At 39.1% G+C, this 26303-nt stretch overlaps 2 protein-coding genes and 1 long non-coding RNA gene across 10 annotated transcripts in view; 2 read left to right on the top strand and 1 right to left on the bottom strand.

The window, feature by feature from the left end:
* LOC138926198 (uncharacterized) overlaps positions 1 to 11128 on the bottom strand; it is a 51608-nt gene extending 40480 nt beyond the window's left edge. For 4 of the 5 annotated variants that reach the window (XR_011442589.1, XR_011442591.1, XR_011442590.1 and 1 more), the window contains exons 1-2: positions 9764 to 11128; positions 6455 to 6496 (exon numbers count right to left, since the gene is read on the bottom strand). This is a non-coding gene — a long non-coding RNA (uncharacterized lncRNA). The remainder of the gene's footprint in view (positions 1 to 6454; positions 6497 to 9763) is intronic. The other variant, XR_011442593.1, reaches the window with a different exon arrangement.
* LOC108122915 (uncharacterized) lies at positions 372 to 1037 on the top strand. The gene has a single exon (XM_017237764.3). The coding sequence runs from the start codon at positions 501 to 503 to the stop codon at positions 834 to 836; it is 336 nt and encodes a 111-aa protein (XP_017093253.2). The 5' UTR covers positions 372 to 500; the 3' UTR covers positions 837 to 1037.
* On the top strand, positions 487 to 24792 carry jim. 4 transcript variants are annotated; one of them, XM_070279350.1, is made up of 7 exons: positions 487 to 624; positions 3204 to 4889; positions 18459 to 19321; positions 19385 to 20153; positions 20752 to 20946; positions 21001 to 21389; positions 21477 to 24792. In XM_070279350.1, exons 3-7 carry the CDS (start codon positions 18863 to 18865, stop codon positions 22071 to 22073), a joined length of 2409 nt encoding a protein of 802 aa, XP_070135451.1. In that variant the 5' UTR covers positions 487 to 624; positions 3204 to 4889; positions 18459 to 18862; the 3' UTR covers positions 22074 to 24792. The 4 variants fall into 4 exon arrangements, with proteins under 4 accessions (XP_070135451.1, XP_070135450.1, XP_070135449.1 ...); XM_070279349.1 differs by having other exon boundaries at positions 21001 to 21392; XM_070279348.1 differs by having other exon boundaries at positions 19385 to 20237.
* Positions 24793 to 26303: the final 1511 nt, after the last annotated feature.

Raw genomic sequence — 26303 nt, 5'->3', positions numbered from 1 at the left:
TCAACCCCATCGAAATGAGGTTCTTCAGTTCTGTTCTGCGTCGGCAGCGCCTTATCCTCATCGCCATCCCCCAAGAGAGTTAGCCCAGCCGAGCCACTGTAGATAAGATCTTGAACCATAAGCTTAATCTCCTGGCTAACCGAGTCGTCTTTTTTTATTGCAACGTCGACGGTAGGACATATATTTTGTCTCCAATACGCTGAATACGGTCGCGGCCTTAGATTGGGGATGCACCTATAAAGCTTGGTTAGAAGGCTTACAGCTTTCTGGCCTAGGCGTCGAAGGAATTGCCTAAAACATGATTGCTTTCGGTTAAGCAGTAATGGGGCTCTCATAGTGGAAGTTTATTAACGGGAAAGTTTTTAGTGTTTGATTTGACGCAAAACCAAGTTGTCAAACTTTTTATTGTTCAGGTTGGGTTTGTCGATTCATTCTAGTAAAAATTTTTAGAGCACAAAACTACGTTTTGATAAATTGAGACAAAATTATTCAAAAGAGCCATGAACCAAGAGGACAACAATGAACCTTCCATTGATGGATGTATCCAGGTCGCGTTTGGCGCCCGAGTGCGAGAGCAACCAGAAACTGCCAAAAATTGCGCCAAGGCCTGTTTTAATCTTTGTGGTAAGCCAAGCTTTATCGTCTGCAAGGGCAAGAAATCTCCGGATCTCATAGAGGTCGACAGTGAGTCAGATCTCCGAAAGGTGCCGCCGATAAAATTCTCTTATGAAGATACTTCCTTGAGGGTGCAAGACATTATTGAATGTCAGGAGAACATCATTAGAACCGTGGAGGGTGCCCAGAAAAAGATCATCGAAGAAACAAATTCCAAGTAAATAATGCATTTAATGACGATATCGCAAATTGTATTACGCCAAAGATTGGAATTCATCTGCAAGGGCATTTCACAAGAAATTTTTTTATGTACATACACTTGTATGTATGTACATATTTCGGTAATGGCCGCTGGATTTTAAACATTTAAGCTATTTGCTTTATTCGATTGGATTTAACAATATATAGTATTTATGAAGATATTTTGCGTATACATATGTAAATATTGCTTTCGGGTGGCCCTCTTGTGCATTGCCGAAAACTGTATTTTATTTCAGCAAAATGCAAAGGACAAGATCAAACAGCCCGGATTTGTCGAGTTACTTGCTGGGGCTGGCTTTAAGTTGCGAGTTGAAATTTTTGAAGCGGAAACCTTAGAGCGATGCCCCATACCAACCACCGAATTCGACTGATTTACCCACTTCTAAGCTCGGCGGGTTCGAAATCGTAACACTTTCGCGCTCTGTCGACTAAAAGAGCCAAAAGGAATGCCAGACAGCTACCCCATTGCTAGCCAGACCTGTCGCTGGGCCTTCTTCTGTGTTAGATTGTTAACCCTTCTCCTAGCCCGACGCAGCAGCACATAGGACGGGCGGCGAAACCTCTGCAGCAAAGGCACGCGACGTGGAGGCCGCAGCTGGGAGTGACGCGTGGGTTGACTGGGGGCTCATGCGAGTCACGCCACAAGACATATGTATGTACATACATAAATATGTGCATATGTACATACGGTCATACTGGTGCGGAGATGTAGATACGACAGATCCACACCCCCCGCTACTACACCTTCACCAGAAGTTGTTTTTTGCGAACTTTTTACCGACGCTTTTTATTTGCTTTACTTGTCTCTCTCTTTCTCTTTCTGTCACATTTTCAGCTCCTCTGTACTCTCTGCCTGTCTCACACAAACAGACGCGTAAACAATCTTCAGTGGAGCTCTCTGCCCAGCGTTTACCTCTCTCTCTCTTGTGAGGGGCTTTGGCCCATGTGTGGGGAGGGGGCGATATCCACTCGTTGTCTTTCCGAGCTCTCCCGTTTTATTTTTGCTTAATTTTTGCTGTCTGAGCGCAAGTGCTCGTAAAAAGCTTTCTGCGCCTGTACCCGCGCCCTCTCCCACTCATCCAAAACTTTTTTGAGTTTCTTTTGACTCTCTCGGCGTGTGGCGAGTGGGTGGAGGGGAGCCGCTGTCGCTGCCGACAACGCCAGCAGCGACTGCGACGGTGGCTTCAGCTTGGTCGATGCCGCTTTCATGGGTTCTTGAGCGTATGCAAAAGATTTTTGCACATATTCATCTTTTTGGCCGTTTTCGGTGCGTATCGCGGAGCGCTTGGCGCGTTCGCCAAAATATTTAGCAAAGAAATACAGTGCCCGTCCTTTTGGCCGACTTCCAGTCATTTTTGGTCTATTTCCTTCTAGTTTTGTCGGCGTTTAGTGATCTTTTTTTCGGTCCGTGTACATAAAAATATGTTTATCCTAAGTTCGGTGACATTTTCACCGCTAATAATTTGGTGTCTTAGTGAGACAGTTAGCTTCTGAGCTAAGAGATTCGTTTTCCAATCATTTGTGAATACTACCCACATCCACACATGTACCGTATAAACGGCTTACTAAATTTACTAATCTTACAACCAGGAGGAGCATTTTGAAAAGTTGGATAAAGTGCAGACGCCACCCCTCCGTATTTAAAAAAATCCTTTTGTCATGTTCCTATGGACTGCAAATCGAAGCAGGCAAACGTGCGGATTTGAGTGCATATCTATCCAAAAAATGTATCCGCCCGAAGAGCAGCCGCCATCGTTGACGACTTCTTCTTTGGTTTCGTAGTTTCGCTCTTTTTGCGGGCAGTGAGTTAGATAAACTTTGTTTTGAGTTGTTTACTGGCCCACCCGTACTATCGTACCATACTCCACCCTCTCAGTCCTTCGGAGGCCAACACTATCAGAAGCCCCCTCCATCATCTGGCGGCGGCGATTCGAACTTGAAAATGTTGTTCGCCGAGTTTTAGCGATTTTCCTGGTCCGCGTCGTTGTTCTTGCGTCCTTCCACGTCCAACCGCATCCCACTTTCTGCCTGGCTCTCAGTGCTCGGTTCTCTTTTGAATTCTCTTTGTTGTTTAGACAGTGCGTGTTTCTATACAAAACAAACGTGCCTATGATTATGAATCGGAAAGCGGTTGCGGTTGTTAGCGGGGGTGTACGGGCTGTGGCCATGTGTTGAACATACTTCGATAGGGAAAAGGAGGCGATTTAAGGGAACGATACAAAAAAGTTCACTGCTTAACTTTGAGTTTATCGAATTATGATGTCTTGAAAAATGTGCAGAGTCCTTTCTTTTTATTAATGATTACGTTTTTCTCCCTTATATTCCAGGTGCTTTTTGACTGTTTGGAACATTTTTAAAGATTACGTTAAAAAGTTGTTGACACTGAAATATTGCTTTGTTTAAACGAATAATAATACGCACTATAATAACGTCAATATAATACCAAACGAATGGAAGGAGGAACTATAATACAAATAAACAAATAATACAAGTGACAACGATAATAACTTATGTGCAATCCGTTAAGGTTTAATTTTTATTGACTTATTACCAAATATTTAAATTTTATTTATTTTTAACGAAGAAATTATTCGATGAAGAAACTTATAGCTACTACTACAAATTAAAGTATTCTTTAAGTTGTATGAAAAATAAAAAGTGATTTTAGTTAGTTTCTCAAAATTTAACAAACAAAATTTACAACAAAATTTGGAATACAACAACAACAAAACCGCAACAAAACCTACAACAATAGCAGCAATAATTCCAACCACTGCAACAAACAACTACAAACAACCAACCGATAACAACAAGATAACAATAAGATACGAAATAATATAAAAAATCTATAATACGAGCAACACTCATAATATAAGAATATCGTAACCATAAAATAGAATCTAACCAATAAAAATAAATTGAACATAAAACAACGCTCAACAAGTACGAATCAAAACATCAAGAAACAGCAAACAGTATAATTAAATCCCACGAAACAACTAAAAAATAGCATCTGGCACAGAAGTTTGTCAGAACCACAATCCGCAACAGAAACAAAAATAATAGCACCTTAAACTCAATTCACATAAGGACCAGAACCAGAAATAGCATTGGAGCCAGCAACCTAAAAGTCCAGCCGAATCTAATAAACACCCAACAGAATAAATAGCATCCACCAAAAAAGGATAACTAATAGAAATAGAGCAACGAAAGCAAAATCAGCAAATCAAATGTGAAAACTGAAATTCAAAAGCAAATCCAAACAAGAAAGGAATAAAAAAAATAGCCAAAATTTGTTAAATTTCTTTTGTGTTTTTAAACAGCGAAAAGCAAAACAAAACAACTTGTGCAACAAACAATTTGAAAAGTTTGCTGTATAAAAAATTAAAAAAATTTTGTGTTAGGGTTTACATTTTCGAGTTCGTTTTCAAGTTTTTCGTTCGTAAACGGTCGATAAAATGTTCTGTAAAAGTCTTTAAAAAAACAAGCGGAAAACAAATTTGATAAACATTAAGAGGTGAATGAAAACTTAATTAGATGTGTTTATGAACATTAAACAAGTGTAGACGAAGAGACAGTGGAATTTTGTGCCAAAGGTGCCACAAGAGTACGTCGGTACGCACCGCACGAGGAGATATACTGTTTCAAGGAGAAAACCAGACAGCAAAACATCAAAATATCAATATATACCCATATAGAAATTATATAAAATTATCCATATCGTGGCAACAGTTTTCGAAAAGAGTATTTCGTATTAAAAATTCAAAGTAACATTAGTAGTGGGAACGGCAAAAATACGAAAAAAAAAATCCCTTTGTATAAGTGGAGTATCTTAATCTAAAATAAAAAGTATTCTATAATTAACGACTAAACAAATATCTGAGGATCTTAAAGAGGCAATTTAACAAAAAAAGGTCGCGGCAAGAAGTACGAGTACGAGTAACCTCGTAAGAAGCACTTTCTTCGTAATCACAAAAGGATCCTTTGATGATGCTGTCTTGAGGCTTTATCCGGTAAGAAAGTATAAATACCTCATGTGCCTATTTTTCCTTGGGTTTTATCTTATATCTTTTTGATTTGAACTATGTATATTATAAAAAAAAGTCACTTAAAAAATCCCTTTAAACCTTACATATGGTAAATATATAAATTTAGGTATGCACATGGTACATAAGTTTACTTAAAAGATATACATGCATATGTATGTGACAATCAGAGACACAGAGACAATCAGTATAACGAAGTATTTATATATTTACATATGCTGTTATGTATAACGCTTTATAAATGCGTTCTCATCCACAAAAAATTTCAGTTACGCGCAAAAAATTAATTATTGAAAAAAATTGCGAAGGGGAGGAAAATAACTCCAAACCCCTTCCCAATACATTTTCAGGCCCTTTGGTATCCATTGAAACGCTAGTGGGGATGATGGGTGGCCATCGGCAGGCGAACAACACAAGCCGAAGGATGAGCACCCCAGCAGCTGTAGAAAAAAATGAGCCATTAAATGAATTGAAATGAAATTCGTATATAAAAATGCTTGTGTGTGGAGACCAAAGTACAGTTGACTCCACACATTTTTAACGCAAACGACAGGCAGGCAGAAGCATAAAGGGTGCGGTGGAGGTCTGGGTGGTCTAGGTGGAGGCGGTCAGCGAAAGGGGTTGTCTGGCCGAATGGTCAGTTGCCGAATGCCGTGCATACGAGGATTTGGGGCAGAACTGTCTGCCACCCACACTCCCGTCCATCCCTCAATCTGTCAGTCCTCCCAATTCGCGAGCATTCCACCCTGGGCAGCTGCAGTTTTAATGGCTTTGAGCTGCCGATGCGTTCCCCATAAGAGAGCAATTATATTTTCGCTCTCTATCTCCATCCACGCTGCAACTGGCTCCTGTGCATCCCGCATATGTGCGAGCCTACATGTATCCCATGTCATTAATGACAAGTATAATTTGCATTCGCTGCTTTTTTCTCAATTTTTAATTGGAAACTGCGCTTGCACTTGGCAACAGTAAAACCCCTGGCAATCGTGCAGCTATCTTTTCTGTCTCACTTACTCATAGACCTGGCACACAGCACCTACCGAACCGCCGTAAACTGCATATTTCGGGGGAATTCTTTTCCAACCGTTGCATGTTATTTTAGCAGCGACTGCTTAAAAGTTTCTGTGGCTGCGAGTTTTTTTGCCAAGTAATGATTGCAGTATGAGGGACTCCAGCTAATAATACTAACCGGGAAGGGGAAAGTATAGGAAAGGTTTTGGTTTCTTTTAAAATACATACACATGTACTTACATACATATAACATGTGTACATAAATGTACATACGTTTTGTAATCTACTTATTTTAAGTTCCCTAAAGTAAACAGTTTTCTGACGCATTGACATGAAAAGTAATATCTTTTCCCAATTTAAGTTTAACGTAATTTCTAAACTCTTGAAAAGTTAATGTTACCCCAGGGTTTTAGGGACTTATCAATGACTTGTTATGATCGGATTATTTTATTTTATGCTTGTTAAAATTTGTATTATAGACTTTTAAAATAAGGTCTAGATAATCTTTTAGGAATATTTACCGAAAAGGGAAACTTCTTATATGCATCTTTGGTGTGAAGAGTCTTAAGGATCCACCCGAACATGCAAGATAAACCGATAAAGTACACATGTATTTTTTTGATTGAAAATAAATAAGCCAAAATGAAAATTGAAAATTACCAAGCCATTTTCGTCTGTCGTTTAAGAATTTTGCACACATGTATGTATGTACATAAGAGACCCTATAAAATACACCCTAAACAAGAAAGCAAAGCTAACTTCGGGCGGAGCCGAAGTTTATATACCCTTGCAGTTAAAACCGGATATATATCGCAAACATCGGATATAGTTGGCCGATCCTTATGGGAATAGGAATATATACTCCAATTTATTACAATACAAAATCTAAAAAAAGTCCCAAGCTTCTATCTTCAAAAATACGAAAGTTGATATTTCTACCAAATACCATTTCCGATCGTTCAGTTATATGGCAGCTATAGGATATAGTCGGCCGATCCTAATGAAATTTGGTAGGTTGGATCAACTGACCAAAAATAGAGTCTGTACTAAATTCCAGCTTTCTATCTTCAAAAACACGAAAGTTGGGTCATTTCCGATCGTTCAGTTATATGACAGCTATAGGATATAGTCGGCCGATCCTTATGAAATTTGGCATGTCGTATTATTTTGCCAAAAATAGCTCTCACCTAAAATTTGAACTCTCTAACTCTAAAAATACCAAAGTTATACCATTTCCGATCAATCAGTTATATGGCAACTATAGGATATAGTCGGCCGATCCGGGCCGTTCCGACTTATATACTGCGTGCAAAGGAAAGAAGGGTGTGTGCAAAGTTTCAAGACGATAGCTTTAAAACTGAGAGACTAGTTTGCGTAGAAACAGACAGACGGACAGACGGACAGACGGACATGCTCATATCAACTCAGGAGGTGATCCTGATCAAGAATATATATACTTTATAGGGTCGGAGATGTCTCCTTCACTGCGTTGCACACTTTTGGACAAAATTATAATACCCTCTGCAAGGGTATAAAAATCCTAAAAAATATTTTTGATCATGAGTCGATATAAGCATGTCGGTCTGTCTGTTTCTAAGCGACCTAGTCCCTCAGTTTGTACACATTCTTTGGACGCGTTGGACATAAAATTAAAATATCCTCGCAAGAAAATATATGTATGTATATATAAACAAGAAAGGACGGCTTTATTCGAGTTTCCCGACTATATTATACCCGGATTCTCTGCAAAAAATAGTTGTTGCATACATTTCCGCTCGGAAGAAAAACAACCAAAGCCATTCAGTAGGGAAGCAGAATATAATGTCCTCTTAAAATGGTCCGATATGGGCGAATTATTATTTGTAGGTGGAGATTAGCCATTGGAATAGTTTGGCATTAAAAAATGTCCCAAAAAATTAAAAGGACTGGCGCAACAACGAAATTTCCGTTTTGAAGGCGGAAGTGGGCGGGGAAAAATTTTGACTTAAACTTGATTTGCACGGATACCATGCGAGTCCAAGTTCTAAATCGGATTGTTCTACATATGTATCTCGTATTGTCTCTAAGATCCACGCGTTCATAGGGGGAGACGGGCTTGTCTATATCGACTCGGCTGTTGATGCTGATCAAGAATATACATATGTACATACAGGGTGACAATAAATAACCCGGACAAACTTTGAAGCAATCTATTATAAATGTATTATGATGCAGACCTTAAAAAAATGCATTTATCGATAGCTTGTACTTTTCTAAAACAAATATATTTACATTTTTGTGATTCCCATCAATTTGATATTTGTTTCGGGATGTCTAAAAATCGTTGTGAAATTTTAAAACTGTTTCAACAAGGAAATCGCCAATGCGACATTGTTCGTTTGCTTGGAATACCAAAACAAACGGTCTCTGACGCTATCCGGCGATTTAATGAGCTTGGCCATGAAGGTGACCGTCCCGGACGAGGCAGACCATGTACCGCTAACACTTCCAGAATTCGCCAGATAGTATAGACGCGGATCACTCGGAATTGCAGAGTCTCGGTCAGAAAAATAGCCCGTAAAATCGGAGTGAATCGAGAAAGTGTTCGGTAGATAGCAAAAAATTAACTTAATCTCCAGCCCTACAAGCTCCAAAAAATGCATCTTCTTACGAATGACAATAAGCGCGTGAGACTCCAAAGATGCCGTCAGCTAAGGCGTCGGGCCGCAGGTAAAAAATGGGAGCGTATTCTTTTCACGGACGAAAAGATATTCACCATCCAAAAGGCGCACAATCACCAAAATGACAGAAGCTGGTCTGCTAAAGCTCCAGGTACCTCTGCAATAATCGAGCGCCGTCAATTTGAGCAGTCTTTAATAGTTTGGGGAGGAATATGCGCCACTGGCAAAACACCCCTTGTTTTCATCGATCAAGGGGTCAAAATCAATCAGGAAGTGTACCGCCGGGACGTTTTGGAAACTGTTGTGCTTCCTTGGGGCCAGCAGCACTTCGGTGATACGGAGTGGACGTTTCAACAGGATTCAGCGTCAGCCCATAGAGCCAAATTGACTCAGGACTGGTGCAAAGCCAATTTCCCGGACTTTATCACATGCAGTGAACGGTCACCTTACTCGCCAGATCTTAATCCGATGGACTATAGTGTGTGGTCTATTTTGGAGTCCAGGGCATGTGCTTAATGCCACATAAGTTTGGAGGCGCTGAAGCAATCATTGCTCCGAGAATGGGATCGATTATCGGAAGAACCTCCTGCGGCCCATTGCGCTAAATTTCCAGAAACTACGAAAGCCACTACGAAACCAGCAGAATATATGTTAACACAATACCTATTTAATAGTTGTGTATCTGCATTTTTTCTCAAATACAGTTCCTTAAAAAGTTATGATCAAAAATGTTTGTCCGGGTTATTTATTGTCACCCTGTATATACCTCAAGGGGTCGGAGATGTATCCTTCTCTATGTTACACACATTCACGCGAATACAATGTACTCTTTTACTCTCCGAGTCACGGGTATAAAATGGCAAAATGGTTCAAATAAGCTTTGAACCACTGTATATAATGTCTATAATGTCTATGTATGTTTAAATAATTTAATTTTTTTGTCGCGCCTAATTGCATTTTTTTTACCTCAAAGTAACTTTTGTGGGATAACAGATATTATACTGTAATGCAGCTTCACTTTCTTGTTGGAAAAAAATATGTAGTCTCTTTATGGCAAAATACATCAGCGTCAATGTGAAAAAGAAAATAAGTCGACCAGCCCAATATTTTAAAGCTAAATACTTACATCTGCTCAGTGAAAATGTGTTTCCAAGTAATCCTATTACTTACATAAATACCACTAAACGGAAAGGGTCCGGTAAAACTGAGGAGGGAAAATCACCATGGAGGTGCAGAACCCATATATGACCAACTTCTCTGAAGCTTTCTATGAGAGCTCGTGAATTTTCGCACTTTAGTAGGTAGACCAGGGGAATGTGGCAGCTACGCACGACTTCTTTGTTGTCACCTGTTCTGTGCTCTTTGTAGTACCATTATTGTAAAACATTACTTTATTTGCTGCAACTTAAGATTTAAACACGTCTCGCTAAATTTCCTCTTTTCAGTTATTTAAACTAATTGAATTAGACTCGTTTCATTTGTGCAGTAGGCAGGGAACGGTAACCTTACCGTACTACTGCGAACATTTACTTATCGCAAAAAATGTCTTATCATGAGCGCTTGTTTATAAGCCGTATATAAATAGGTTTGTTTTGACAAAAAAAAAAAAACAATTTAAATTTGTATTAGTGTATCCATTGAACTTTCTGTTTCTTTTTTCTGGAAAATAAATTAAAAACTTAAAATTTGGTGTTTAGTTTAGATTAGGAATTTGATCTAACTATTAAATATATAAACAGTTTTTGTTGAAATGTTTCTCAAAACATAAAGTACCATTTCAAACACTTCCATTGAAAAAACAACTCTATGTGCCTCGGTATACAAATTTTGTTTTTTGAGAAACTAAATAACAAGTGTGAATTTGTGGGAATTAATTTTTTAGTGCCAAAACTTTTTAAAAACTTTTTATTTTTGTTTTGACTCCCAAGTCTTCTATCTTAAAAAATACCAAAGTTGTATTTTTACCAAATACCATTTCCGATCATTCAGTTAAATTGCATCTATAAGATAAAGTCAACCGATCCTTATGAAATTTGGTATATACGTCGTATCGTTTTTCCAAAAATAGATTCCATAGGAAATCGCACCTATCTTTAAAAACACCAAAGCATTTCCGATTGCAGCTTAGGATATATTCGGCCGATCCCGGCCGTTCCGACTTATTTACTGCGTGCAAAGAAAAGAAGGGTGTGAGCAAAGTTTGAGATCGGTACCATTTAAACTGAGTAGAAACAGTAGTTTTTCGTGAAGAAACAGGCAGACAGACGTTCAGACTAACAGATGGACGGACAGACGGTCATGCTTATATCAACTCAGTAGGCGATTCTGATCAACAATATATAAAATTTATAGGGTCTCTTTATAGGGACTTTATAAGGAGAGCTCTCCTTCACTACGTTGCAAATTATAATACCCTCTTCATGTATAACACTTTTACCAAATATCCTTTTATGAAACTTAGAATGGGTCTAGCATACTAAAAACTGAGTTCTAAGCAATTTATTTCCTTTTCCCCCAAATACTTTCGGTGCACTTTATTACTTTGCCAGACGTTGTTTTACCAGAGCACATCGATTTTAAATGGGACTTAGATTTGGAATCCAAGCTGCATAGCTGAAAGCTTTAATTGGCTTTTGAATTTTTCACGGTTATAGCCATATGCTTGGGGTCTCAGTCTTGTTGAAAAAGCATTTCTTTTAGAAGGTAAGCAATGTTGTGCGAAATCGTTCACTAAAATATCTAAATATTGTTTGTTCTATGAGAAAAATTATTAGGATTATTAGGATCACAAGTCCTTGACAGTAGAGGACTGCAAAAGAGAAAATGGTTAGACGATACCAAAATAAACCGCTTTCAGTCCGGTTGTAAGTACTGGCACCCATATGAAAAATAAGAAAAAAAATCCAGTTAGGAAACCATGAAGCATGGGGAAGGAGGCTTTATGCTATGGATCTGCATTACGTGACGGTTCAAAATAGTTGGTTCATAATTTTAATAATAATTGGTTCATAAATTACATAAATATGATTCGAATGAAGTGAAAATTTTGTTATTGTAACATATTCTGACTTCAAAACCATTAGTTGTTTTTAAATTCGAATTTTCTCATTTCTGGAAACTTTTTAAACGGAATAGGTACCAAGATTAATAATATTTATCATTAATAGACAAACCCACAGGGTCCTTAATAGGTAGGTTAGTACAAGTTTTTTTTTTTAATTGAGTACATGAACCTCCCCCTTGTGTTTTTGCCTCCAAAGGCAATTTAGGTAATTTTTATTTCGAGCGGCAAAATCAAGAAGTAATTTTTTTCGCATTTATGCTATATTGCAAAAACCCCCAATAAAAAACACCTTCCCCAAAAGTAAAAAACAAGAAAATGAGGCAGAAACTTTATGTCAGCAGTCGTAGCCCCAATGTACACAAATGTACGTTAAATACACATGTATGTATGACATACATACATAAATAGACATCGCCGAAGTAGGGGAAGAAAATACAAAACAGCAAACGCTGTTTATTTAAAAAAAAAAATACTTAAAAATTTTACTCATGGCCTTTTTCTCTTAAGTCTTTGATCACCTCGAGAAGATAAATATTAATACATAATTAATAATATTAATATTAAATACAAGTAAAAGGCTTGAGAAGGGATTTTATAGAAGCGACTAATCGTAATTTCTTCAACCGTTTGGGTCAGCAGGTCCAAAGGTTGAACTGATTAGGCGATGGGTGCGCTTTGGGACACAGCGGTAAGGTGTAGCGTCGTTGGGGGCTGGTTGACGACCTTCGTGGCTTCAGGCCAAAACGCACAGAAATCCGCGGGATCAAAAAGGGAAATAAGAAAAAGAATATACACAAAATACGACGGCGAGCACAATCTTAGTGTTCATGCTCCAACATTAGAAAATTCACAACAGAGCAAGAGCTTTGCGAGATACTGCGACTGCACTAACACCTAGCCGATTGAGTAAGACATGGGCTCGCACTCATACTCAATTCCGTTCGCCGGCAAAAAAATGGACAAAAATTCGCAAATGTTTTGGCTAAAAAAGCTTAGAGAGGAGCTCTCTCGCTACAGTTGCTGCTCTCCCATGACAGCGCAACGAGTAGCTCACTAACATATACATGCACAGATTCAGGGAGAGAGAATAAAAAGGAAAAAGAGGAGGAGGAGAACGAAAAGACTAAAACAGACGGCGGCGGCATCACCAAGAGTTTAGTTGAGTCTCGTTTTGGATTTCGGGTTCGGTCTCGGTCTCGGATTCGGTTTGTTATTTTTTGGCATTTTGTTCGATTTTTGGCTCGACGTCGACGACATCTAATAAAAAAGCTGTACTCGGCAGTAAGTACATGTGTGGAGAGCACCGCGCTGAGAGCCCCTGTGCAGCCATCAAAAATAATTCAAAATGTAGACTGCCAGCCGAACAAAGCCAACCCGAAATAAAACGCAAAAGTGCAGAAAAACAATCGAGAACTGAGAATAAAGTGTTGTTTAATCGCCAAAAAGTAATTTGTGTTGAAATAAAAGTGCTAACCAACGCGGCGTATACGCAACGCTTCCTTAAGAGGAGGAAGCACAAGCTGGAGAGTACAGGCACTGCTCGACCCATGTAGAACCGCCACACTTACAAAATTGTTTATCATTTAGAATTTATGTGGGAATCGAAAAGAAAAATAAAATATTTTGTGATCGTCTGCAGTCGTTTTTAAAACATTGAAAAGTGCATTCCGCATATATGTAAATCTCATTGCCGTCCGTGGCGTGGCTGTGTGTATCTGCCACTGCAGAAGCGTTGGTAGAGGTACACATCTATGCTATGCAGTCGCAATCACGAAATTCGGTTCATTTTGGAGATATCTGTGTGGCCACTTGCATCTTTGTGTGGGTGTGAGCTGCGCCAGTGTTTGCGGGTCGTTGCAATCCGCTATTTCGGCCTCTCATAGCTCCCTGGCTCGAAGCTTCGACGAGTCGTGCCCATTGCCTGCCGCAATCAACATTTTGAGGTTAGTGCTTTTATACCTCGCACTCTCTAGCCCTCATAAAAATTACGTTACACTTAAAAAAAATATTTTGTATCATGTATTATTTTCTATGCCCGTAAATGTGGCCCAATATTTATTTTTGTTTTAAAAACAACTTATTTATGTTCAAATGTAAGCATTTACGTATTGACAGTCTTGTAGATCTAGACACGCATAGAAATAAAAAAAATCCTCTCATTATTTTACCTGGTATAGCCAGTTTTTCTTACATTGGGTCCAGAGTCTGTTAGGGATTGCATTGCGACATTTTGCTGTGACTCTTGGGGACTTTTAATTTATTTCAGCAAAATAAATTGAAAGTCAGCAAAAACTAGGGAGGCCTAACTCTTTTTTTCATTTCATTTTTAGCGTCTACAAAATTAGAATTTCCAAAGTATCTCAGGACTATTTTCCTATGAAATAAGGAGTGAAAAATTAATTCTTACATTTTATTTACATTCAGTTATCTGTCAGTATTTTAACTTGTGTTTTAAGATTAAGTGAGAAAAACTAAAAATAATTGTAAAAATAATATTGTCCTCGTTCAATTTTTAAATTGAAAAAAACTTTATAGATTGTTTGGTTTATATTTAAGTACGAGAAAGTTATTGGAATTGTACTAAAATGTTAAATTATATCTGTATAATTTTTAAATATAAAAAAGCACCATTCGGTTAATACATAATATAAAAAACATGTACATTGTATGTATGTACATACTTTGTATCTCCATGATAATATTTTTATAAATGTACCCACCTTAAAATTATTTAGTACAATTTTTTATCTGTAAGTAGTCTTAGAAAGTTATTGCTTTCATTGTTTATGCTTTATTCCCCGTGGTTATGCAAGTTTAGTTGTCAGCAGAAGCCAATTCTAAATTTATTAACAAACCTGAATAAAAATTGTCTCGAACGGAATCTATGATGGATCTCGGCTCCTAGTAAAATAATTGTTAAAGCCTAATAAAAATTAAAATTCATTAAAAAAAAAAGGATTTACCTGGGACGGACAAAACTGATAAACGAAGAAGAAGCAATATTAATTCTATGGAGGGTTCTCATAAAATGTTACTAATGAGCAGACATGCTCATAGTAGAACGCGAAACTAAAAGCGATAGCAACAAAAAATTGCCAAAAATCATTTGCAATTTGTATTTACTTTTAGATTTTTTTTTGGGTTCTCCCTGGGGGCTACACTTTTTTTTTATATTTAGAAATGTATATATGGTCATATGAACATATGTTTGTATGGGTGTACGTCGCATGCAGGGTAGCGAGTGCGATTTTTCATGAATAGGTACATAATGGAACCCGATAAAATGTATGTAGAAATAAAATTGAATCGCCATTTTGAAATCATCAAATATTAGAATTTTTTTTTTCCACAGAGCGTAAATGATTTTTCCTTTAAAAAAAATAGAAATGAATATATGTATGTATGTACATATGTATTTATCGGAATAGTATCGCTACCTTTTAGAGATAAAGCATACGCATATGTAGTTAATTAAGGACGAAATGAAGTCTTCCTATTCCCACATGCAAAAATGTTACAAAATTATATTTTTTTTTATAAAATTTTTAATTTAAAAAAAAAATAATTTTTATTTTTAATTATAAAACTTTAAGATGAGACTCAAGATAATATGCTTAAATCTTACTTAAATTTTCTGATAAATTTGACATAAATTAAGAGGAAATAAAAGCATAAATAAAAATGTTCAATTACTTATGTATGTACATACATACATACATATATGGATGTAATGTACAGAAACAAGCATCCTTAGATATTTATTAGCAGAAACTAACTAAACAGAATACTGTAAAGTGTGTTGCTTTAATCTTTCTTATGAACAAGTTTTCAAAATCGGATTCGCACATGCAAACGAACTTATGTACATATGCATGCATTCGTCAAAAGAACATTTAACATTTTGTGGGCTTGTGAGTCACTTTTTGTCTTCTTTTTAGTTCGTGGCGCAAATTGTTTTTATTTACTCGAATCTCTCATATCTGTTCTCGCGGTAGTTTTCGCTCTCGCATTCCCTCTCAGCACTTTCTGCTGAAAAGCTTTTGAATGTATATGTATATTATTTGTACGTCAAATAAGATAGCTGCGGAAATGATGTTAGAATTTTTGGCGCTCTTTTCTTGTGTGTGCTTTCCCATTAAGCAACAAGCGAAAACAGTTTTCGCAATATTAGCGTGTGCACTTCTAATGTATCCAAAAATATTCGTAGTCTTACTGTCTTAATATGCATGGTAGTGTTTATTGTCGTCTTTATTATCTGAGTTTCACACATACATACATACATATGTATGCTGACAGGAGCGTACATGTTACGGATTTTAGTTTGGTATTTAGTACTAAGTCCCGGAGATACATATACATATGTGTATGTATACACATATATAGGATTGTCTTCGTAGTATATTCTACCTAATCAGCTTTTATAGGTTACCTTTTAATCCATTTTAAAAAAGTGTAAAGGTCAAGTATTGATGGAATATTAACAAGATGATTCCAAATGACAAATTTACATAGAATTTGAGTTTAGGGAGGGGCAGGGGCGAAACTGGATCGCCAATGACAACTTTCTCCTTTCGCGAAGCCTGAGCCACATACTTTAACTTGGATTCAGCCAACCGAAAAATGGAGTCTGTTAAGGCTGCTGATGTTTGAGTAAGAGTCCCGCTTGTAACTCCATTTAAACTTGTTTTCGTGTCCAGTATAGTACTGCTTTCCTTGTCCTTGTTAAATCCACAAAAAAGTAGGACTTTCTGACTAATGGTGTGACCGATTGCAGATATTTTATGTAAAGTGCAGTAGTATGTATGAATATTTGAAGATTTTTAGGACAACAGTCAAAAAAGTTCTTTGGTATTCCAAACTTCGTTTATTCTACTCGCTACTCGCATATGCCAATGGGGCGTATGAATAATTTTCACCAAAAAATTAAAGCGTTTAATAATTATGTGAATACGAAAACTTTTACCCTAGTTTCACAATATCCTCTGCCTACCTTAATTGTAGCTTAATTTTTGCAGTTCTTAGTTTCGAACATACAACAGTATTCAACATTTTTATTTATCTAAACTTTACAAGTTTAGTAATATTAAAAATCCTTTCTAGAAAGAATTTGTAAAAAAAAATAAAAATGTTAACTCGCGCAATTTATAATTTTTTATGGCGAGAGGGATGTTGTCAAAATTTGTACACAAATTTGATTTTTATGTGTACCATTGAATTCATCGTACCATATATCACGTTAAAAAATTAAACCCTCCTGTAAAACTTGGCCGAATTGCTGAATTCGGAATCCACATACAAATTAGCCATAAAAAAAGTTGGTTGCGCTACAAAAATACGACGATTGTGGAGGCCAAGAAGGCGTGGCAAAGTTTTGAAAAAAACACAAACTATGGGAATATTAAAAGACTGTACATGCAAAATCGTTTAGCTGTATATCTTATAGTGGCATCAAGTCTTCAAGTGCCTGGTTTAGAAACAAAAATGTTCTCAAAAAATATCAGAACAAGTATGTACATGATCATTTTGGAAAAGTATTTAGTAATAAGGCAACTATAGAATATAGTCGATCCCTCCCGACACCAAAACGAAAATTATTAAGGCTGGTTGGAAAATGTGTACCTTGTTCTTTACTATAATACTCCTAGTATATTGGGCTGAAAATTTTTCAATCACGGCGATGTTTTTAAATATTATTTATTTGACTTATTTATTCAGAGAGACGAGTCTTAGTTATATTGCTACATATACACATAGATACACATGTATGTATGTAGCTGATCGTCAACAGTAGGAGGCGACGGAGCGCGCATTGAGCGGAAAGGGTGGGCAGAGGGATGCACATATGTACATACAAATGTACATATGATGGCAGCCGACAAAACAAACACTTCGAGTTTACAGATAGTGCAACGACAACGAACGCATAAATTGCAAATACTGTCGCTCCGCCAATGGAGCGCAATAATTCACAAATAGCAATGGCAACGGTGCCGGCAATGAATGCCTCGCCTGCATTAAGCACGATAGAGACTCTGACTGCATCTTCGCGTCTGGATCTGCGCCTCCGTCGACGTCTCGCCAGCTGCCGCGTCCCTGTCCATGCCTCCGCTTCCGTCTTGCGTGCGTTCCGGACCCGTTCGCTGTTCGCGCAACGGGTTCAAGGTAGTTTAGTTCTCGTGCTCCCTCGCCTCGCGGTATCCGATTGTCGATTGATTTCCTATTCTCCAGTTCGATTCTTTTACTTTCCTTTATGGAGGGCGAAGGCCTGAGAGATCTGACAAAATCACTTACTATCAGAGATGGATTCTAAACACAAGTTAATCAATTCCTATCAAACAGGCGCATGCCTCCTTGGGCTAAAGGGGACTGGCTGAGGGGATGGGAAGATTCGAGACCTTGATCCCGCATTAAAAAGTTGGCCGGTCGTCGTCACCGCTGTGGGGCAGCAGGAGGAAAGAAAGGAAAGGAAAAAACCAAACCAAAACCGAACCGAACTGAAACAGAAACTGAAAAAAACAAAAGACAACAAGCTGAGAGGAAAGTGAGTCAAGTCAGACTGCCAAGGCCTGACAAGAAAGGAGGAAACATGTGGACATTCATTTTTTGTGGGCAGGGTGATAGGTAATGAGAGGGATGTTGCCTGCCTCCTTGGTGTCCATTTATGCGCCACACCCTCCAATAAGACGCTGATGATCTTCACTGTTTTTAATTTTAAAATCATTGAAATTTGTTTACTTTTATAGTAGTTATGTTATTTAAATAAACGTGAATTTTAATAGAATTCTGCTTTAATATTTATAGCTACACCGGAAGAAAATCATCATCCACCAGGAAGACGAAGGCAGTTTTTTTAAATAATAAAGGGTTCTTTATCCTCTCTCAGCTCAGAGGGCACACAACTTGAAAAAGTTAATTAATCATAAATAATTGAGAAACTTAAGAAGAAAGGAATTTTAAAACTAACCAGGATGAAAAACAAATTGAATTCACAGATCAATCGCATAGCAGTGGTAACATATAAGGCCTGTAGCTAAGAAGGAAAACAAAATGTGCATTAGGAACCAATAATTAAAACCCAAAATACTAAAAGAATAGCAGGAAAGCAAAAGCTTTTGCCCACGAAAGCAGGCCAACAAGAATTGGATTCTTGGACAAAAGACCAAATCTACCAGAACCTGCAAAAGAGTCATTAACCAGCAAACAGGATGGCCATCAACTTTTCGGCCTCTTTCGCGGCCTGCATAGCAGCCGGGTTAAAAGTGCCGCGACAAATCATGTACTGCATTACGCAGGACACGGGGCAGCCGTACGTCCTTTACAAGGACTCGCAGGACCCCGAGCGTAACCCAGGAGCGATTGGTGCCAGCCCCGCGCAGTGGGGCAGCGAAATGTACCCCAACATCCAGCAGCAGGCCCAACAGCATCTGAGTGCTCAGCAGCAGCAACAACAGCAACAACAGCAGCAAAACGCAGTGCAAGCGGCGGCCCAAGCAGCCGCTGCAGCAGCAGCTGGTCAGCCGCAAAGTCCGCCCGGTGGTGGCCAGGAACCACGTGAAAACGGTAGTGGCGATGGTCGCCAGCAACAAGTGTCGCCTTCCTCCAGCCCCTACCCGTCGGTGCAGCAACGAGGAAATGGTGGGGGAGAAGAAGACGCAATGAACCAGGTGAGCCTCTCTATAAACACTTTTTAGAGATTGATGTGCAATTCCTTCGGCTCTTTTTCACAGCTGGCTAATCAACAGAACTCTGCGCCCAACCAAAACCAAAGCAGCAACGATCCCCAGCACGCCGCACCCAACGCTGGGGAGACCGGAAACCCACACGTGCAGCAGAACGGGGGTGGCCCTCAAGGGGATCCTGGAAACGGATTTCAAACTGCGCCGGACTACTACGCCTCTCGCCATGCGCCTCCCCAAGGGGGAATGCTAGCCCCTCCCGGATTTCCGCCTCTTCACTATCTTAACAAAGGCGTCTTGCCCATGGAGCAGGCCGGCGGTGGCGGCGGGGGAAGCGGAGGCGGAAGCGAATCCTACTCCATGCCCGAGCTACTGCCTAGTCAACAAAACGGCCAGCAAAGCGCCGGGCCGGCAAATGCAAATGCCAATGAAGGCGCTGCAGCGGCCAACGGAGGAGGAGTAGGTGCGACCGGTGCGGGAGCCGGCGTTGGCACGGTCAGTGGCGTGGCGACTGGAGGACGGACGGGTAATGGTCCCGGGCGTCCGCATAAAAACAAGCCACACAGTGATTTACGGTTGTTCAAGTGCCTCACATGCGGCAAGGACTTTAAGCAGAAAAGCACTCTGCTGCAACACGACCGCATCCATACAGACGCACGTCCCTTTCCGTGCTCCGAATGCGGAAAACGCTTCCGCCAGCAGTCGCACCTCACGCAACACTTGAGAATCCACGCCAACGAAAAGCCCTTCACCTGCCCGTACTGTTCGCGCAGCTTCCGGCAGCGTGCCATTCTTAACCAGCACATACGCATCCATTCGGGTGAGAAGCCCTTCGCCTGCCCCGAGTGCGGCAAGCACTTTCGCCAGAAGGCCATCCTCAATCAGCATGTGCGCACCCACCAAGGCGAGCGACAGATTTAGATAACTCCTTCCTTACCGATGCAGATTCAGATTGTGTCAGGGATTATAAAGAGATAGTGCTAGAGACGACTACTATTAGGAGCAAGTCAGATGTTGCAGAGACACTGCTTGTCTAAAAATTCTTGGCAACCAATTTCCCTGCAAAATTTACTATTATATGCAATTGAGCGAAGTTTGGCCGAATATCAAAATTGTCCCTAGGCTAAGGTATTCTCCGTTTGGTTTGTTGACTCGCTTTAGCGCTGAGGCGGAAACAAAACCAGAGGACTGTTGATCACCTCTAGGAGTTTCCTCCTGAAGATACTCTGGCCAGTCAGCACCCAAGCAGAAAACGTCTCTATATTAGTGAATGAGGCTAGGTAGTTTATTTGAACGATTTGCATCCCGGCTGCGTGCCAAGTTTTAGCGCTACTAACATCACATTTTGCTTTCTTAACTTTTTTTTTTGTATGTGCGAACCCGTTATGTTGGATGATGAACAATGCGTCTTCCTACAGATGTCTCACCCCATCTCATATTCAAGAACGGGCCGCACCCCACACTGTGGCCTTCGGACGTTCCTTTTCCGGGCGAGGAGAACGACACCAAGGGGGACATCGCAGGAGGCAGCGGATATCACGACGAGGATTCGCAGGGTACACCCGATGGCAGTGGCGGCATGCATTATCCCTCATATTTCAAGGACGGCAAAGGTGAGCCGCAGCATTGCAAAAGATTTAATGAGTCTCTATCACTATTTTTTACAGGACAAAAGATACTGCCCGAGGTCCTTCAGCATATTGGAGTACGGCCTGCCAACATGCCGCTTTACGTTCGCTGCCCCATCTGTGACAAAGAGTTTAAGCAAAAGACGACCCTTTTGCAACATGGCTGCATCCACATAGAATCGCGGCCATATCCTTGCCCGGAGTGCGGAAAGCGTTTCCGACAACAATCGCATCTTACGCAGCACCTTCGCATTCACACCAATGAAAAACCATTTGGCTGCATGTACTGCCCGCGCTTCTTCCGCCAGCGAACTATTCTTAACCAGCACTTGCGCATCCATACCGGTGAAAAGCCATACAAGTGTGGCCAGTGCGGCAAGGACTTCCGTCAAAAGGCCATACTTGACCAGCACACACGCACCCACCAGGTAGTTGTAGCCTAGCCGCAGTCTTAAGCTTATGTACCGCCTAAGAGTAGAATAAAAAAAATATTCTCTTATTCATTTCCGACTTAGGGAGACCGACCATTCTGCTGCCCGATGCCTAACTGCCGGCGGCGTTTTGCCACCGAGAACGAGGTGACTAAACACATCGACAACCACATGAACCCCAATACCACAAAGGTACGCCGTCAGCAGCAACAACAGCATCAGCAGCAGCATCAGCAGCAGCAGCAGCAGCAGCAACAGCAGCAGCAGCAGCAACAGCAGCAGCAAAACAACAACAACAACAACCCTGTCGCCCAGGTTGCAGCAGTAGCCAACCATTTAATGAATGATGCAAAGAACCTAGCCGCCCAACAATTCCTCAACAACAACAACTCATCGAGTGTGGATAACAAGGCTAACATACTGCCGATGCGGAGCATAGCTGCCAACGCGGCAGCTGCCGCCGTTGTCCAACAATCGGTGGTTAAGAATGAGCTTTATTTTCCACAATGCTATGGGCCACCTTTCCAGCACCCCTTCCAAACACAACAGCAAGCGCAGCAGCCCAGCGTGGCGCACGCTAATGGGGGCCCTACGCCACCAGTAACCGTAACAGTGGCAAACTCGGTAGCTCCAGGAGTGGTGGTACAACAAAATGCGACTGCCTCAGTGGTGGCTCAGTGACATCCCACCACTTCAGCAACTGGAGGACCTCAGCAGCATCAGCAGCCGCCAGTTTCGGCGCAGCAACCACATCATCCACCCCCACCGCTGCCGGTACCACTGCCGATTCCGCCCACATCGTCCGCCCACCATGTTACGGCAGCGGGTGAAGCAGCAACACCCGCGTTGCCTACCGCCGCTCACGCCTCGCCAGTAACGGCGCCGCAGACGGTCACGCTGTCTATCACGCTACCGCCTCCGCCGAGTACCCATTCGGATCATGCGGGCCATCCAGGAATGGCAAATGGAGCTCCATCCCAACCACCTACAACTTTATCACATGCAATTCCCATACATCCACATATACACTCGATATTTGGTTCTCTATAATGTCTTTATTCATAGACAAAAGCAGGAGCGCGCACGACGAACTCAAATTGAAAAACGGACACACTATTCACAATACTTGATAGGTTTTATAAGTTTCTCTAGTATTAGACACATACAAATTCTCCTAGTTTTTAAAACTAAACTCTAATCGGATTACCACAAAACACAGTTTTGGCTACGGAAACCATCATTATGAGCGGCTTGAACGAAAACGTAAACAGGACGAGTACTAGTCTTTTTCAAAAGGACTCTAAACTCCTTTGATAAAAACCATAAACATGAAATGCGAATGGTCAATGATTAAGAGAAACAGAAAAGTGAAAAGGATGGAAAGTGAAAAAATGTAACCCCGAAGAAAATGGAGAAAGCCAAAACACAACGTTATACGATTCCTTTTTGATAACTTAGTTTAAGAATTCGGACACCTTGAAGACAAGACACACATCAAATATTTATATTGACGCAAACACCCACACACAGTAACACACGCATTGTTCGTCAATCTTGATTAGAAAGGAGTTATACGACTAGGCGTAAAGTTAGGATAGCTCAGATCTAGGGAGTATGAATATGTGAAGTGATAGATAGGGCAGCTAGAAGGTTAGGGAAGGATGACTGCAGCTGATCGGAATTAAGGTACCGCAGACATTGCGCTGAGCAATTTGATTTTCAATGACAGCAGCTAAAGTTTACTTTTGTTCTTCAGATACCTTAAAATATCGCAGTTTTTGTAGATTAAATAAGGTTGTTTGGCATAGGTCGGGCAATTAGCAAAACCGATAAGGTAACCCTGGGCTAGCAAACTCTCATTATATATCTCTTATTTGATTTAAAACGATGTGATTTTTTTTAATAATAAACCAATATTGATTGCAATTTAACGATAAAGAACTAAAAACCCTTATTATTTTGAGCTAGGGTTCTTTTACGGTCTTCCCAATCTTTGTTTTTATTTTCAGTTTTAATTTGAAATTAGAATATGTTAACCTATAATATCTCCACACAATGGCTCGCAGTCAGGCAGGCAGGCAAAAGGAGCGCTAAGCTACTTGTTTATAAATCAATAAATTAATTCGAATGTGACTCTAATAGTGCCATACAATCAAACAATAGTCAACAGTTAATAGACCAATTCACTTAATGCTTCCAAATTGAAACTACTTCATCCATCGACAGAAGAGCCCTCCTTACGCTCTTTCCCCATCCAATGTGTGGATTTACCGACAAATTTAGTCTTTTAAGGGGACCCCCCCCATTCTCGGTTTTAAAAAATCGATTTTTTTTTTTTAATTTAATTCGAACTTGTAACTATTCAAGAATGTTCCCTGAAAATTTCAAGTAACAATTTCAAAAACTCTTAAAGATATAGCCGATTTATGGTGGAAGCCTCAGGCGACGGCGAGAGCCATCTCAAAACTTTAAACGCGTTTTTCTCGAAACAGTGTTTTTACGACTGGCGCATGAGGTTACTCAAAAACTATTAATCCAATCGGTTCCAAATTTTAACACGTTGTTCTATACATATATAGCTCTCGTATGAACTAGGATAAATCGAATCGGTGAAGATCTTCCTTACTTTTCAACTCGATTTGTGGCTGAAAAAAATGGAAATTTCCAAAAAAAAATTTCAAAGGTCCACCATTTTGTTAATTTTTGAGCGAAGTTAATAATCCTAGTTCATACGAGAGCCAAACATGTAATTTTTCTAATCCCGTTGGAATTTTTGGATTCAGATGTTCCAGTGAGCGGAAATCACATGCGCCGCCGAAAAGAAGGGCTTTTCTTTGATCACAAAAAACAACAACAAAAACAAAACAAAAAAAAATTCTGTGAAATGATTTTCTTCCTTTTTGTGTCTTAATATATGTAAGCACAGTTACAACCCTAAAAAATAATTTATGTTCATTTGCCAGCCCATTGAAAATCGTCAAAATTTAAAATCGAGAATGGGGGGGGTCCCCTTAAATGAAATTTTCCAATGTACCGACAAAGCATTTATAATTGTTATTATTCTTATAGATTATGTTTCCAAAACATCTACATGCATACGTTGTGTGTGTCCCAATATTAAATTCTACATAATTATGTGTGCATCTGCGCATCTCTCGACAAATGTTACTTACATATGTGTCCTACGCAGAGACAAAAAGCGAATAAAAGCATACACTAGTTTTAGTTTAGCCGTTCCCTTTAAAATTATCTACTCATTATTTAATACTTGCATAGCCATGTAGCGAATAATTAAGTTTTCATTAAAATGAAAACAATAAGTATGTTTTCTATTTTTGAAGCCTCAAGATTATTGATTATTATCTTTATTTAATTCTTTCAATAAAAAAATTATATATGATTTGATTTTGTGTTTATTCTAATTTTAAATTCGTTTATTCCCTAACATAAGTTTTCACAAATCCAATTACACGTATTACATGAGCTGACTTAAATCATTTTTGGCATTATACGTACAAACATATATACATGAATAGCGATTTTTTGGACTAAGGCAGGCGTCAGGATTTTGTGATACCAATGGGGCTCAGTTATGACAAAAATACGTTTCGGAACAAATAAATTGTACATAGAATATTTCGGATAAAAAAATTATATATAAATCTAACCGTAATGGTTTATTACACGTTTGGAATAAAAATTGTTTGGCAATACAAAGTACTTATTGACACCTAACGGTAAAGCTAGTCAAAATTTTAAAACATCTTTTAGGCACATTAAACAAAATAAATCAAAATTGGAATTTGAATGCGGAAAATGAATTTGAACTAAATTGAATATTTTGAAATATAGGCAACCAAAACAAATTAATTATGGCACCCAATAAGACGGCTTTTATTGGAATTAGACCAAATGGGATTTGATCGGAATGATCAGCATGATTTGCTATAAGTAACATGATCCTTATCACTAAGCTATAGCTAACTTTTAGGCCTTCTTAGACGAAATTTTGATAATTCTTTCAGCTTCAAGCAAAATTGAAAATCCAAATTAACCAACGACGAACGCACACACGAACCTTTTGGCTTTAAATCAAAATTATTTGTAGTTTTAGTTGAAGAAACTAAAAGGAATTTTTATGGGAAAATTAAGAAAATTATAGCAAATTATGCTAAAATTCCAATAAAAGCAAAATTTAGACTGAATGTCGCTGTGATAAAAGCAAATTAAGAACAAAACGTAAAACTTTTGTACATTTTAGGCATAAACACAAAATTAAAAGAATACACTTAACCAAAAACAAAATCATAAATTTAGGCGCAACAAAATCTAGCATTAAAACCAAAATTACCATTTTCAAGCTCCATAAACATTTTGCAAATTAACAAGTTTGCATATGTTTTCCTAAAGGACCATCCTAATACTACATTCTATATCCTGAGCTATCCTGTCTTGGACTGATACATGTTAGTCATAGGAAAGGATCAGCTAAACGATATATAATGACTTTGTGGTATATGGGTAGCTCTTTATATATTTTTTATTACATTTTCACTTTGTAAATTATCATTTAAATATTTCTTATATAAGTTTTATCAGTTTTTGAACCGATTGATTTCGAGTTGCTAAGGAAATTGAATAGCAAAATAAGTTCCAAAAAAACTAAGAGAAAATTAAAAAACAGCTGCTTAAGTGAGATCCACATAGCTAGTATGGAGAAGCACACCGGCCACGACAAAAAATATATGTACAATCGATATGCGAAGACCAAACCTGTAAGCCATTCCAGAAAGATGACATAAAGCCTAGGCAAGCAAAGGGGCTACTTAAAAATCGAGACAAATGATTCATGGGGATATATACATAATGGTATAACACCGCAGAAAACAGAACGCAAACATGCTGAGGAAA

This window comes from Drosophila bipectinata, chromosome 3L (assembly GCF_030179905.1).
Source record: "Drosophila bipectinata strain 14024-0381.07 chromosome 3L, DbipHiC1v2, whole genome shotgun sequence".
NCBI classification, from domain to species: domain Eukaryota; kingdom Metazoa; phylum Arthropoda; class Insecta; order Diptera; family Drosophilidae; genus Drosophila; species Drosophila bipectinata.
The sequence above is the reverse complement of the archived record's forward strand: the minus strand, read 5'-3'. Positions and strand labels throughout refer to the sequence as shown.